This window comes from Bombina bombina, chromosome 2 (assembly GCF_027579735.1).
Source record: "Bombina bombina isolate aBomBom1 chromosome 2, aBomBom1.pri, whole genome shotgun sequence".
NCBI classification, from domain to species: Eukaryota; Metazoa; Chordata; class Amphibia; order Anura; family Bombinatoridae; genus Bombina; species Bombina bombina.
The window spans coordinates 268,714,827-268,731,204 of NC_069500.1; the positions used below are offsets into that span (position 1 = coordinate 268,714,827).

Here is a 16,378-nt window from a genome sequence, read left to right on the forward strand (position 1 = left end):
TTGTGGGACATAATTCTCACTGCGCCTCCCATATATTTATGCTGCCCTAAACCCAGAATACCTGAGGGATATTTACTCAGGAACTTCTCCTTTTTTCACAGGTCCAGGGGAGGGAGAGGACCTCTTAAGCCTGATGAACTGCCTGGCTGTATGACAGACATATGAGGTAAGTGCCTCTTTGTTATTCTGGGGCTAATTACACTCAGAGAAAAAGGGAGCACTTTACTTCTCACACATATGACAATCAAAGGGCTCATAGGATAGTCGCTTGGTTGTTGGGACATACAAACTCTCAGAGTCTGAGGGAACAATGTAGTATTAAGCAGGCACTGGGGCTAAGAGACATGGATGTTTTATGGCTTGATGTTTTAAATTGGCTTCTTTAAAACAATTGAGACTAGGAGACATGGATGTTTTTATGTCTTAATGCTTTTTACTCACCTGGTGGCTTATTTAAAACAAAATGCCGACCGGGAGAGGAGGTTGCGGTTAGTAACGCCCACGAGGGGCGTGGTTTATGATTGTGCGCCTTATTTGTTGGTACATACAAACTCTGAGTGTGAGGGAACATTGCAGTATTAAGCAGACACTGAGGCTAGGAGATATGGCTGTTTTTATGGCTTGATGTTTTTAACTCACACGGTGGCTTTTTAAAACCATGAGGCTAAGAGACATGGATTCTTATGTCTTAATGGTTTTAACTGACCCAGTGGCTTAATTAAAACAAAATGCCGACCGGGAGAGGAGGTTGCGGTTAGAAACGCCCACGAGGGGCGGGGCTTCCGTTTGCGCATCTATTCACTGCGTTTCCGTGTTAGTAGATTACCGGAGCAGGAAATTTCAGTCTCTGCCTAGAAACGCATGGTTCTTACTAATACTTGCGTTTCTAGGAACGGATATGGCTGTGAAGTATCCCTGTTGAGTCTGGATAGTTGCCTATCAAGTTAAAAGGGGTTTTTCAAGTCAATCTGGATTTAGACTTTCACATACGTTTTTACTTGTGCAGTAGTAAAAAAAAAAAAGTTACTTAAAATTTAAAGGCACAGTAACGTTTTTACACTTAACATTTTTTTTTTTGTTACAAAATTAAAATGTTCATGCAATAGTTGTCTCATTGTGATCAGAAGGGACCAAGGGGCCTTGCAGGATGTCACTTGCTCCTTGTGTTTTGTTTCAGATGTGAAACCTCCAATCCCTTTCTGTTCCTCATGTATTGAGGACTCTAAGCTATAGAGAAAATATTTTTTTTCAGAGCCAAAAATTTTTCTAAAGAGAATGTTGTCCAGGAGTCTAATTACAAGGGTCAATATATGCCGCATCTATCTCCTCAAGCGTCCCAAATTTTGCAGCCCTCACATGCAGTGCCCTGCGCTTCCGCTCCCGCTGGAGTTACTTTAAAAGACATCGCTTCCCTCATGTCTTCTATAATTTCTGATGCGTTATCTGCTTTTCCAATGTTGCAGGGAAAGCGTAAAAGGAAAATCAGATCTGTATGCGAGGTTTCTGTCACAGTGGTTCTATCTATTCCTTACAAGGGAAGACATTGTTTGGACCTGGATTGTCGGAGATTATCTCTATCACGGGGGGTATGGGTCATCTTCTCCCCCGGGATAAGAGAAACCACCAAAGAGGACGAGGAGCAATTTTCATTCCTTTCGAAATTTCAAGGGAAATTCTTCCTCTTCTGCCTCCGATCAGGGACAGACTGTGCTTTCAATGGAGACCCAATCAATCCTGGATTAAGGGAAGACAATCCAAGAAGCCTGCTGTTGAGTCTAAGACAGCATGAAGAGCATGCCCCCGATCCGGGACCGGATCTTGTAGGGAGCAGACTTTCCTTTTTTCACTCAGACTTGGGTTCGAGAAGTTTAGGATCCCTGGGCAATAGAAATTTTGTCCCTGGGATACAAGTTAAAGTTCAAAAGTCTTTCCCAGAGGCTGGTTTCTGTTTTCAAGATTTTCTACAGACCAGACAAAAAGGGAAACGTTCTTACACTGCGTTAGAGACCTTTCCAAACTAGGAGTGATTGTTCCTGTTCCAGTTCAGGAACAGGGTCTGGGATTCTATTCCAATCTATTCGTGGTTCCCCCCCCCAAAAAAAAAAGAGGGAACCTTTAGGCTGACTTTAGATCTCAAAAGTCTAAACATATTTCTCAGAGTACCGTCCTTCAAGATGGAAACTATTAGTTCCATTTTTTATTTGATCCAAGAGGGTCAATTTATGACAACTGTGGATTTAAAGGACGTGTACCTGCTTGTTCCCATTCACAAGAATCTTCACAAGTTCCTAGGGTTCGCCTTTCTGGACAAGCTTTTCCAATTTGTGGCTCTTCTTTTCGGTATTGTCACATAGGTTCTGGGATCGTTGTTGGCGGTGCTTCGGTTACAGGGCATTGCAGTGGCGCCCTATCTGGACGACATTTTAGTCTAGGCGCCATCATTACAGCAAGCGAGGTCACTTGCGGACATGGTGTTATCCTTCCTGTGATCTCACGGGTGGCGGGTAACTTTGGAAAGGAGTTCCTTAGTCCCAATACAAGGGTAACTTTCTTGGGAACTATAATAGATTCTCTATCAATGTAGATTTTTCTGACAGAAGTAAGGAAATCGAGGATTATCGATACTTGTCGAGTCCTTCAGTCCACTCCTCGGCCATCTGTGATTTAGTGCATGGAGTTAATCGGCTGATGGTGGCATCAATGTACATCATCCTGTTTTGCTCGCTTCCATATCAGAGCTCTGCAGTTGAACATGATGAGACTATGGAACGGAGATTATTCGGACTTGTCCCCTCGGCTTCTGGAGCAAAAGACAAGGGACTCTATACAATGGTGGTTGTCTCTGGATCATTTCTCCTAAGGAACATGCTTTCGCAGTCCATCTTGGGTGATTGTGACAACAGATGCCAGCCTTCAAGGGTGGGGAGCAGTCTGGGGCTCCCTAAGGGCTCAGGGAATATGGACTCTGACAGAGTCGGTTTTACCCATAAACATTCTGGAACTGAGAGCGATCTTCAATGCTCTCCTGGCCTGGCCCCAGTTAGCCTCGGTTCAGTTTATCAGGTGCCAGTTGGACATCATAACGTCAGTGACCTACATCAATCATCAGGGAGGAACGAGGGGTTCCAAGGCGATGATAGAGGTATCCAAAATAATTCAGTGGGCGGAGTCCCATTCTTGCTGTCTGTATGTGATCCATATCCCAGGGTGGTAGTCAACTGGGAGGCGGATTTTCTGAACAGACAGATCTTTCATCCGGGGGAGTGGGAGCTCCATCCGGATGTGTTCTCCAGTCTGATCCTCAAGTGGGGTCAGCTGGAACTAGATCTCATGGCGTCGTGGCAGAATGCCAAGCTCCTGAGATACGGGTCGAGATACAGGGATCCCCAGGCGGAACTGATAGATGCTCTGTCGGCTTTTGGACCTTCAAGCTAGCATACCTTTTTCCTCTGTTTCTTCTTCTTCCTCGAGTAATTGCTCAAATCAAATAGGAAGGGGCCTCAGTGATTCCAATAGCACCGGCCTGGCCTCGCAGGATTTGGTATGCAGATCTGGTAGAGATGTCCTCTCTACCACCTTGGAGGCTCCGTTGCGAAAAGACTTTCTGGTTCAGGGATCCTTTCTTTACCAAAATCTAGTTTCTCTGAAGCTGACTGTTTGGAGATTGAACGCTTAATTTTATCCAAGCGGGGGTTTTCTGATTCGGTTATAGAGACCATGATTCAGGCTCGTAAAACTGTAACTAGTAGGATTTACCATAAGGTTTGACGTAAATATCATTACTGGTGTGAATCGAAGGACTGCTCATGGAGTAGAGTTAGGATTCCTAGGATTTTGTCTTTTCTCCATTAGGGTTTTGAGAACGGTTTATCGGCGAGTTCCCTAAAGGGTCAAATCGCGGCCTTCTCTATTTTGTTACACAATTGTCTGGTGGATGTCCCAGATGTTAAATCCTTTTGTCAGGCTCAGGCCTGTGTTCATACCAGTTACTCCTCCATGGAGTCTTAATTTTCTTCAAGGGGCTCCGTTTGAGCCTATGCATTCCTTAGATATGAGTTTCTTTATCTCATTTTCCATGCAGATAAGGTTGTTTTCCGTACCGAATTAGGATTTGCCTAAGGTTGTGTCTTATAGGAACATTAATCAGGAGATTGTTATGCCTTCTTTGTGTCCTGATTCTTCTTCTAGGAAGGAATGACTTTTTCACAAATTGGTCGTGGTCCGTGCTTTAGAGTTTTGCCTGCAGGCGACTAAGGACTTTCGTCAGTCTTTTTTGTTTTTTGTGTTTTTCTCAGGGTACTGAAAGCTACGGCTACTTCTTTCTTTTTGCTGAAGAGTATCATACATTTTGCATATGAGACTGCTGGACAGCAGCTTCCTGAGGAGAGTTACTGCTCTTTTCCACGAGGGCTGTTGCTTCCTCATGGGCATTCAAATATGACGTTTCTGTGGAACAGATTTGCAAGGCTACAACTTGGTCTTCTCTTCACACTTTTTTTCAAAATTTTACAAATTTGAGGCTGTTATTGGGAGAAAGGTTCTTCAAGCAGTGGTGCCTTGCGTTTAAGTTTCCTGTCTTGTCCCTCCCGTATCATCTGTGTACTCTTGCTTAAGTATTGAATCCCATTAGTAATTAAGATGATCCGTTGACTCATTGTGTCTTAAAGAAAATTTATGCTTAATTGATAAATTTTATTTCTTTTTTGACACGATGAGTCCACGGCCTGCCCTGTTTTTGATAGACTGGTTATGGGTTGTTGTTGTATACTTCAGACACCTCTGCACCTTGGATTTTCATTTCTCTTCCTAACTTCGGTCGAATGATTGGAGTGGGAGGGAAGGGAGGAGCTATTTAACAGCTCTGCTGTGGTGCTCTTTGCCTCCTCCTGCTGACCAGGTGAATATCCCATTGGTAATTAAGATGATCCATGGACTCATCGTGTCAAAAAAGAAATACATTTATCAGGTAAGCATAAATTTTCTTTTTAAAACATTCTCTTTTCTAAAGAACCGAGACAATCTTTAAGTATCATGTCCCTTTAACATTACATGACTTATTATGCAATTAATTGCTTGCTTCAACTGCTGTACAAGTATGCAATCTTTCTTTCTCGTTACTAGCACTTGCTCTATAGCATATGGTTTATTCACTAATAATAGGGCAACAAAGATTAAAAAAATGGTATCCTTTTTTCTGTTAGTATTTTATGAAGTGTGAAAAAGGTTTTTTTTTTTTTTTCTTCTTTCTAAAATAGATTGTTCTTATGAAAAATTTCCTCCAACTCCTATTTTTTTTTTTAGGTTGTTCTACACTATATCTATGTGTAAAAGTCCTTACCTGGTTTTGTAAAAATATGTATTGCTGGCTCTTTAGTTTCTAACTGCTCCAAAGTTTGATATACACTAGACGTGCTTTTGGACAATTTGTAATGCTCTGAATGCTCTCTTCAGAGCTGGATTTCTTCTTGTGAAAGTGCAACACACTAAGATCTAGATTTGCACAGATCTTAGTGTGTTGCAGTTTAACAAGAATAAATCCAGCTCTGGAAGGAGCTGAATCCTGCAAGCGTCCACCATCTTCTGCATGCGGATCATCATAAATGATCTGAATGCACATGCTTAATATACAGTACTAATGTGAGTTTTAGGATGGTGTGAAAAATGCTGTAATTTAAAAATGCTTTAAAAATAGAAATGTTAATAGTTTATTGTCAATTAACAAAATGCAAAGTGAATGAACAGAATTTGTTTTAAATAAAATCAATATTTGGTGTCCACCCTTTTGTGTTCAAAACAGCATCTATTCTTCTAGGTACACTTGTGCAAAGTCAAGGATTTTGTATGCATATAATCAGGTGCACAATTAAACAATTATACCAAACAGGTGCTAATGATCATCAATTTAATATGTGGTTTGAAACGCAACTATTAACTGAAACAGAGACAGATGTGTAGGAGCAATAATACTGGATGAAGAACAGGCAAACTCTGCTAACAATGTTAGGTTGTTGAAGACAATGTAATGTCGAAAGTCATACACCATGGTAGCATTGAGCACAGCAACAAGACAAAAGGTTGTTGTTATACTGCATCAAGAAGGTACATAAGGAAGCTCTCTCCCAGGCAGAAATGTCAAGGCAAACAGGTTTCCAGATGTGCTGTCTAAGTTCTTCTGAAAAAGCACAAATAAACTGGCAATGTTGTGGACCGTAGATGTAGTGATTGGCCAAGAAAACTTAGTGCAGCAGATGAAAGACACATTGACCTCTAGTTATCAATGTCTGTCGGACCTGATCCGACAGTGCGGATCAGGTCCGACAGACATCGCTGAATACGGTGAGCAATACGCTCGCCGTATTCAGCATTGCACCAGCAGCTCACAAGAGCTGCTGGTGCAATGCCGCCCCCTGCAGACTCGCGGCCAATCAGCCGCCAGCAGGGGGGGTGTCAATCAACTCGATCGGGTTGTATTGTGGCGATGTGTGTCCGCCTGCTCAGAGCAGGCGGACAGGTTATGGAGCAGCGGTCTTTGTGACCGCTGCTTCATAACTGCTGTTTCTGGCGAGCCTGCAGGCTCGCCAGAAACACGAGGCATCAAGCTCCATTCGGAGCTTGATACATATGCCCCATGATGCATACTCCCCTTCTTAATTCGATGTCCATCAGTGCCATCAGCTCAAAATTTGCAGAAACCAGTGGGACCCTTGTATACCCATCTACTGTCCCGAGAAGTCTAGTCAGTAGTGGTCTTCATGGCAGACTTGCAGCAATAAAGTCATACCTCCAACATAAAAACAAGGCCAAGCGTCTCAAATATGCACAAAAATACAGGAACTGGGATGCAGAAAAATGGCTGCACATATTCTAGACTGATGAATCAAAGTCTGAAATATTTTTATAGTATGTCGAAACCGGCTGCGTTCCTACAATTTACAAAGACTTTTTTCACAAAGCGTGGTTTTATCGGATTATGAAAGATAGTGGGTAAATACTCACACATTGAATCATTGCCCATTATTGTTACCAGTCATTTACAAAACACTTTTTTTGACTACTAGAACTAAAATTAAGAAACGGTAAAGGGTGGTTTGGATGTTTTTTAAAATTTAGAGTTTAAGGAACCAGTTGTCCGTGGGTTAGCAACTAATCCAAAACTACTTTAGAAAAACAAATATTCTAATTTTCATTCTTTTCTTTTCGTCCTGAAGTTTTTTTTGTGTTTTTTTTTGTTTCTTTTTTCAAGGTTGATTCACCAGAAGATATTTCTTCTTTTGACACGTATGTGTTATAAAGGAAATACAGTTTTACTATATTAGACCTATAGGTTCTATGTGTATCAAACAAATTTATTTACTTTTAGATTTTTTTGTATTTGGCGTTAAAACAGATGGAGACACTTCTATAGGTTTGAATTAAAGAATTGATGCTGTTTTGAAGGCAAAGGGTGATCACACAAAGTATTGATTTAGTTTTTTTTTTCTTTTCACTCACTTTGCAAGTTAATTGATAAAAATAAACTTAACATTTTTTGAAAACATGCTTACAGCATTTTTTTTACACCTACCTAAAACTTGTGCACATTTGTCAAAACCTGCTTTATATTTAAGGTTGACGGCATTTTATATCCTAATATTTTGTATGGTTCATTAATAGATACAATACTGTCAAATAATTCCAAGGAATAGTAGAGAATTGGTGCACTTAGTAGAATTTCAGCTGGGGTTAGCCTCTTCCCATGCAGGCTTCAAGAAAACATAAAGCAGCAATCCAATGTAGTGAGGAACAGTTACCATTTTCCAAGGTAAACACAGTCTCCGTCACAGAGTAAATATACTGCTGAAGAGGAATGTTCAAGTAAAACGATTATACTTTGTTACATTTTTAAAAAGTTAATAACCCATAAGGAACCATAGTCCAGGTTGGACCACTGACGCGCTTCACACAACAATGTGCAAAACGCATCAGAGGTCCAACCTAGACTGTTTCCTAATGTGTTAACTATTTAGTAATGTAACAAAGTATAATCTTTTTACTTAGACATTCCTCTTCGGCAATATGTTTACTCTGTGACGGAGGCTGTTTGCCTTGGAAAAAGTTAACTGTACCTTCTTACATTATAGATTGCTGATGAGATAATGTCCCCTTCCTCAGAAGGCGAGTAACAGCGAAATGTTACAGCTACCACTTTAAAAGAACCAGCGAGCGCCTCCTTGTTTGCATTATTCATACAGGTCCAGGATTCATAATGTTGACAAAGTTATAGATTCTACTAAAACCAGCATATTTTATATTGCCATCCAGTATATGTGTGTTAGTAAGGGAAAGTATTAGATTAATAAGTGCAGGTATCTGATGTGTATTTTCCCATTCTTTCTCTTTAGCAAACTTCTGTTTACATTCCCAGGCTGGGAGTCAGGTGTAACAGTGCTTCAGCAGGTACGAGTATGAACTTTTTGTATGAAATTTACTTTAAAACTGCAGGGCAATTAGAAAAACACTTTGTGCACTATTTGTTTCAAATATCTTTAAACTTGCATGGAGTGTATGTTTGAGCACACCTGATACTGAAGTATTTATTGTTCACATGGCTGACAATTCTCACAGCTGTTGGTGGTCAGTGATAAAACGAAGGTTTAACCCCTTAATGACCAAGGACATACGCCACACGTCCTCAAAAAAAAAAATACAGTTAATGACCGAGGACGTGTGGCGTACGTCCTTGGTCTGGAAAGCAGCTGGAAGCGATCCTGCTCGCTTCCAGCTGCTTTCCGGTTATTGCAGTGATGCCTCGATATCGAGGCATCCTGCAATAACCCCCCTTGGCCATCCGATGCAGAGAGAGCCACTCTGTGGCCCCCTCTGCACCGGACATCGGTGGCCGTTATCGTTGGTGGGTGGGAGCAAGTCTGGGAGGCGGGTGGGCGGCCATCAATGTGCCGAGTGGAGGGGGGCGGGATCGGGGGCGGGACAGACGGGAGCGCGCATGGGGGGGCGGCGGGCACGTGGCGGGAGCGGGAGGGAACCGCTACACTGCAGAAAAATAAAGCTGTAAAAAGCAACAAAAAAAAAGTTTTGAAAGTTATAAATAAACAGCTAAGGGATCTGGAAGGGGTGGGGGGTTGGTCTTGGGGGGGGGGGGGGGGGGAAGCTACACTACAGAAAAGGGCATTTTTTTTTAAAAAGCTCTACACTAAAGCTAAAATTAACCCTGCAAGCTCCCTACAAGCTACATAATTAACCCCTTCACTGCTAGCCATAATACACGTGTGAAATGCAGCGGCATTTGGCGGCCTTCTAATTACCAAAAAGCAACGCCAAAGCCATATGTCTGCTATTTCTGAACAAAGGGGATCCCAGAGAAGCATTTACAACCATTTGTGCCATAATTGCACAAGCTAAATAATTTCAGTGAGAAACCTAAAGTTTGTGAAATAGGGAAAGTTTTTTTTTTTATTTGATCGCATTTGGCGGTGAAATGGTGGCATGAAATATACCCAAATGGGCCTAGATCAATACTTTGGGTTGTCTACTACACTATACTAAAGCTAAAATTAACCCTACAAGCTCCCTACAAGCTACATAATTAACCCCTTCACTGCTGGGCATAATACACGTGTGGTGCGCAGTGGCATTTAGCGGCCTTCTAATTACCAAAAAGCAATGCAAAAGCCATATATGTCTGCTATTTCTGAACAAAGGGGATCCCACAAGCTGTTTGTAAATGATTTCAGTGAGAAACCTAAAATTGTGAAAAATTTAACGTTTTTTTTTAAATTTGATCGCATTTGGCGGTGAAATGGTGGCATGAAATATACCAAAATTGGCCTAGATCAATACTTGGGGTTGTCTACTACACTACACTAAAGCTAAAATTATACCTAAAAGCTCCATAATTAACCCCTTTCACTGCTGGGCATTATACACGTGTAGTGCGCAGTGGCATTTAGCAGCCTTCTAATTACTAAAAAGCAACGCCAAAGCCATATATGTCTATTTCTGAACAAAGGGGATCCCAGAGAAGAATTTACAACCATTTAAGCCATAATTGCACAAGCTGTTTGTAAATAATTTCAGTGAGAAACCAAAAGTTTGTGAAAAAATTAGTAAAAAAGTGAACGATTTTTTGTATTTAATCGCATTTGGCGGTGAAATGGTGGCATGAAATATACCAAAATGGGCCTAGATGAATACTTTGGGATGTCTACTAAAAAAAAATATATACATGTCAATGGATATTCAGAGATTCCTGAAAGATATTAGTGTTCTAATGTAACTAGCGCTAATTTTGAAAAATAATGGTTTGGAAATAGCAAAGTGCTACTTGTATTTATGGCCCTATAACTTACAAAAAAAGCAAAGAACATGTAAACATTGGGTATTTCTAAACTCAGGACAAAATTTAGAAACTATTTAGCATGGGTGTTTTTTGGTGGTTGTAGATGTGTAACAGATTTTGGGGGTCAAAGTTAGAAAAAGTGTGTTTTTTTTCAATTTTTTCCTCATATTTTATAATTTTTTATAGTAAATTATAAGATATGATGAAAATAATGGTGTCTTTAGAAAGTCCATTTAATGGCGAGAAAAACGGTATATAATATGTGTGGGTACAGTAAATGAGTAAGGGGAAAATTACAGCTAAACACAAACACCACAGAAATGTAAAAATAGCCTTGGTCTCAAACGGACAGAAAATGGAAAAGTGCTGTGGTCATTAAGGGGTTAAATACATGAGCATCTAGTGTTTTTAATAAATATTATTTTCGGTCAAACAAAAAAAAAAAAGGATTTCATGTGACCTCTATTCTAAATATATTTTTATATGAAGAACTTGTAACATTGTGCTGTGGGCATAATTTAGCACAATTTTATAACGGCTTGCAAGAGCAATTTGCAAGACTCCCACACCTTAAAGATGGTGGGAAAGGTTATGACAGCAACCAGTGGTTGTCATTTAGCTGTTCTAATGCATTTTAATAGAATAAACTTTATTCCTTCTGCTCTGTTTACTCTTCATTAAACAATGTAACATTTAAAGTGATTGTGAAGTTTAATAAATTACTGCCCATTTTATGAAGTTAGAAGCTCTGTTTCCAAGTCTGTTTAATCTGCAGATTATACTCTTTCTGAATTTGTTTTTAATATTGCCATCCTTTAATGCCAGTGGGCTTTTTCTGTGCACCCAATCACCAACTGCTATCTAATTGCCATCTAACTGCTATCTAATTCAGTGTCTCTTTAAGTACGTTTAATTTTAAGAGCAATTTGTAGAAATTGTATCATCTGCAAGAGGCTTATTATTATTATTATTATTATTATTATTATTATTATTATTATTATTATTATTATTATGGTAATGACCTCTTCTGAATGCAAACAAAATCACACTAAATGTGAATATAAGTAAAAAAAATAATTGGAACAGCTATAATTACAGCAGGTGTTTAAGAGGTTGCTTTTCAGTTTTGTATTAAATTATACATTTTAATATGGGATGGAAGAGAACAGAGGCAAAGTTTATATCAGGCCTAGTGTTAAATGTTTAAGAGATTATTTTTTTTTTCTTTTTCTGCAGCTTAACAATTTTTTCTTTAACATAATAAGAATAGTTATAGGATGCTTTGTTATTATTTATAATTTCCTATTTCAGTTGTGTACCACCAAAGTGTATTACAACACAACAATTGTATGAAACCATTGAATTATTTATTTCCTATGCCATGGAGAGTCCATAACATCATTCCAATTACTAGTGGGATATTCAATATCTGGATCATAATGGCTGAGTCTTGATTGTCCTATTGGGACACACTAACAACCTGACACCCTCACATATAGTAACAAGGGGATCATTTATTTAATTCTAATGATGTATGAAACTGGCTTGCCTGAAATATTAATGCTGAAATACATTTAAGGTTATATGAAATTTCTATTTAATCTAGTGGACTCAAATACTGGTTAACACTTTTTAAATTCACAAATATTTTTCTTGGATAATTCCGGTCACCTGGTCGTATTAGTCGACAATAGTGTTGGGTCAATCAGAAAAATGGTAATAAAATTATTTGTGTAGTCATAGATTGTCTTATAAGCTTTACCTGAGTTTTGCCAGCTATGCTAAGAATCTAAAAATACAAAGCATTTCCATTATCTGTTGTCAAGTAAGCTATTGCTAATAACAATGATTTTGAAAATGTTCTAGTTTAGACTTTATTTTGCTTCAGTTATTCTGATTATGTATACGTAGCATTTATGCATTAACCAATTATTTTAGGAATGTAGTTAATTTATTTGAAATATTTAATAATTGCATTGAAATGTTGTACTAATTTTTTAACTGAGAATTTTTTTTTTTTTTTTATATATAGTCATTTTAATAAAGCTCTTTTTGTTTATTAATTTGGTGTCAGTGTAATTCAGACACATATCAGAACTAAGAGGATCCAGGTTCTATATGCATTATTCTTTGCTAATAAAATAATTCAGTGTTATTTGATTGAACACATTACCCTGTTTCAAACTTGGTAACCACGGTTTTCATATAATGACAAAAACAAAATTTATGCTTACCTGATAAATTTCTTTCCGGACATGGAGAGTCCACAATGTCATTCCAATTAATAGTTGGATATTCAATTTCTGGCCAGCAGGAGGAGGCAGAGAGCGCCAAAGCAAAGCTGTTAAGTGCAACTTCCCTTACCCATAACCCCCAGTCATTCTCTTTGCCTCTGTCAATGGAGGTTGTGCAAAGTTGGTGTCTGAAGATAATCATTTTATGGGTAGTTTCCGTGCAAGCAAGGATGGGGGTCTAGCTGTGTCCATGTCAATCTCTTGATTAAGAGTAATGGTGGCTTTTAGCAGTTAGAAGGCAGCAAGGTTGTCTTACTTAACCCCTATTATAACATTATTGCTACCTCTATTATAGAAAGCCAGGGTTGGTTACTCTAATTTCTTTTTTGCCCAGGTGCCTGTTAGATGTATGATGATGTTGACTAAATCTGGAGTTTGTAAGAAAAATGAAGACTTCTAACTGTGAGTCCCTGTATTCTCTGCCTCCATGACTTATGGTCTGGTTGAGACATAATAGTGGTGATGGACTTTTATTATTGCTGGGTACTCTCCAGTGAGTGTGGGCAATGAGGGAAGGGGTTATGTAGCCTCAGCATTTATGACTTCTAGTGACATTTTTCACATTCTGGGCTTGGATTCTCCCTCCCTGAAGCGGCAGTTTAATCTCTCCTTTATATAATTCATCAGATACAACCACACGCTACTGTCAAGGAAGCTGGCAGTTTATAATCCCTAATAAGGAGAGAAGAGGTAAGAGAACCTCAATTAAAGCAGGTGGTTTAAGCTAGCACTCATTCCTGTCAAACGTAATTAAAAAGCAAAACTTTAATAAGTAATTTAAAATACCGGCCTAAATACCACCGTGTACCAATCATTTAAAACTAAGTCACAATTGTCCCCCTGTTTCCTGGCCGATAGCAGCTCCCTCGGCTTCAGGTGACAGGGACAATGGACTACTAAGTTTAAAAACAACAATCACCAACATGCAACTAAGTGCACAAAAAATGAGCAGCAAACTAGTTTCGGCTGTACTATCAGCCTTTCTCAATGCTATGGACAAACCGAGGCCTGGGTGCCACCCCTTTAAATAGCACTAAACTTAACCTTTCAACCAATCAGCGATTCATGTAAGAACACTCCTACTTCTGATCCAATCCCTGTTTATTGCGGGATTGTGACGTACACTAGCTTAACAATTGTTCATATGTATATATGTTTAAATAGTTGCTAGTGCAATCTCATGTACTAAGTGTAATGGATCTATTTTTTCTCTTCCCATATTATCTGTCATTATTTTTATTTTTAGGACACATATATGTGTGTTTGTTTACATATAGTTGGGATCGGTTGTGATGCTAAAAACATTATGGTACTTGTAAAATGTACATCTTATCCCTTACGTATAATACGATTAAGATATGGGGCAACATTTTCTCTTGTTTTCCAAATAATCAGTTTGGTCGGTTCAGTTAAGAGCAGCACGTTAATGAGCTATTTCTATTGGTCCCTAGAGACACACCCTCATCTGGCGCAGTCCAATCAGACATTCGTCTTTATGTGTATAGACAACGTAATGTCACATTAAAATATTTGTGTATATTTGAGAACACCACTCAGAGTCTGTCTCAAATCGTTATGTTATAAACATCATTGGTGTCGGTGCTAATTAATACCCCTTTACAAGTAAAACTTATGTTTGGGATGATCTAAAATTATATCCCGATGTGACTCGTGATTGGGGATTACCATTGGTCCAATTTACACTTCCGCCTTAGGTATTATCCATTCAGAGCGCTATGTTTAGTATACATATGGGGAATAGATTACCATGGTAATGTTCCGGTTCGTATATTACATATTTTAATCTTGTACTATGATACTGTTTCCTGACTAAAAACATACATACAACGTCACAAAACGTGTGTGAATTTGGTGACAAAGTGTCCCTGGAAATCAGAAATCACCTACAGCAGTGAGTGGTTCATGTTAAAGTGACATGATCTAGTCTTCTTGTGTGTTGTCTTCCTATAATTAGGATTGTTGGATTACTGCCTAGGGGTAATAGTCTGTGTGGGTTCGAAATTTATTCTCAATAAATAGTGCTAATCTGTATAATGTTAAACTACCTCATATTTAATTCAGTATCACAGCTATGAGAGGTATCTCAACTGTAGATGTATAAATTAGACTTCTAATATTGAATATGGCAAAACATATAAAATGTATAGTATTTCTAACATTACATTGCCTATAATAACATTCATCATACTTTCTTAGTGTGAAAACACATATTAGTATTATGGAGTACTGGGCTAATGTTGTTGTTCTCATACTATACACTTTTCTGGTAATCATTCTCTATAGTTAAACCAAAAAATATGTAAGTTGCATATAAAAATATTAGGATATGGGAAAAAATAGGTTAAAGGTATAAGAAGTGCTATGGGCGGCCAATATGCACCTTAAAATTTGTTAGTTATTAAAATGAACTTATATGATATTATGTGATTAATGAATACCTGATGTCTGAAGGTCCCACTACCTCTCTCATTTTCATTCCCTGTTTCTAAAAGAATTCAGGTTAAACCTGCGGGTATCATAGGTACTAAAGAGGAGGTCGTTAGTCAGATCATTATTAGGTATAATTCAGTAACCATAATATATGTGTTTATTTATTGTGGTGGAAGGATAAAGTAATCAAATAAAATACAATAAAATAGATTGATGGATATACCTGTTTCATGCATTAGAATGTATATGATTCATAATACTTATTAGTAGATGTGTTGGAGAAATATATGTATATATTTTTAAAGGTAGTGGTATGACAAGGCATATGATGGTCATATATTATTTTTTGTTTGTTATTATCAAAAATCAGTAAACATGGTTTTTAAAGAAATACCCAATAGTTGTTAGCCTCATTCATTCTATTGGGTATAATTGTATTAAGTCTGAAAATCCAACCCGTTTCTTTTTGAAGTAGGGTATTTTCACAGTTACCCCCTCTGATTCCAGGTTTGATTTGTTCCAGACCTCAACATTTGAACGAGGCAGTTTTGCCTGAGTGAAATTGTAGAAAATGTTTTGCCACGCTCGTTATTTGTTTGCCCTTTTCTGAGTCTCTCTGTGCATTGCGGATGTTACTAAGATGTTCTGTCATTCTAATATTTAACTTACGGGTAGTCATACCTGTGTAAATTATGTCACATGAACATTATAGACAATAAATAACGTTCTCGCTTTGACAATTGATGTGGCTTTTAATTTTCCAAGTTTTGCAAAATCTGTCTACTATGGTATCTTTTTTTCACCATGTACTGGCAAATATTACAATGCCCACAAGGTACTGAGCCTTGATGAATAGGTTTCTTGTGTCTATTTCTATTAAAGTGACTATTTGTGAGATGGTCCTTTAAATTGTTAGCACGTCTGAAAGTAAAAGACGGATTAGTTGGTAATAACATATTCAATTTATCATCACTTTTTAGAATGTGCCAGTGTTTTTTGATAATAGTAGTTACTTCATCACTTTGGCTGTTATAAGTAGATATGAATCTTATTATATTTGTATCAGGTGATGTGGCCTTTTTTGGTCTAAGCAGGTCTGACCTATCTTTTGATAGTGCTTTTTGATAAACCCTGGCTAGTGACTTTTTGGTGTAACCCCATTCCAAAAGTCTTATTCTTAGTTCACCTGCTGCTTCCTTGAAAGCATCGATGCTAGAACTGTTCCTTCTTAATCTTAGATATTCGCCATACGGGAGGCTACGAATGGTAGAAGGGTGATGATGGCTACTGGCATGTA

The 16,378-nt window shown here is 38.4% G+C and overlaps 1 protein-coding gene across 1 annotated transcript in view; it reads left to right on the forward strand.

Annotated features, from left to right (window-relative positions):
• Nucleotides 1-16,378, forward strand: part of WDR36 (WD repeat domain 36) — a 410,170-nt gene that overhangs the window by 16,850 nt on the left and 376,942 nt on the right. The window contains exon 6 of the mRNA XM_053699732.1: nt 8,382-8,436. Coding sequence (XP_053555707.1) covers nt 8,382-8,436 — 55 coding nt within the window. The remainder of the gene's footprint in view (nt 1-8,381; nt 8,437-16,378) is intronic.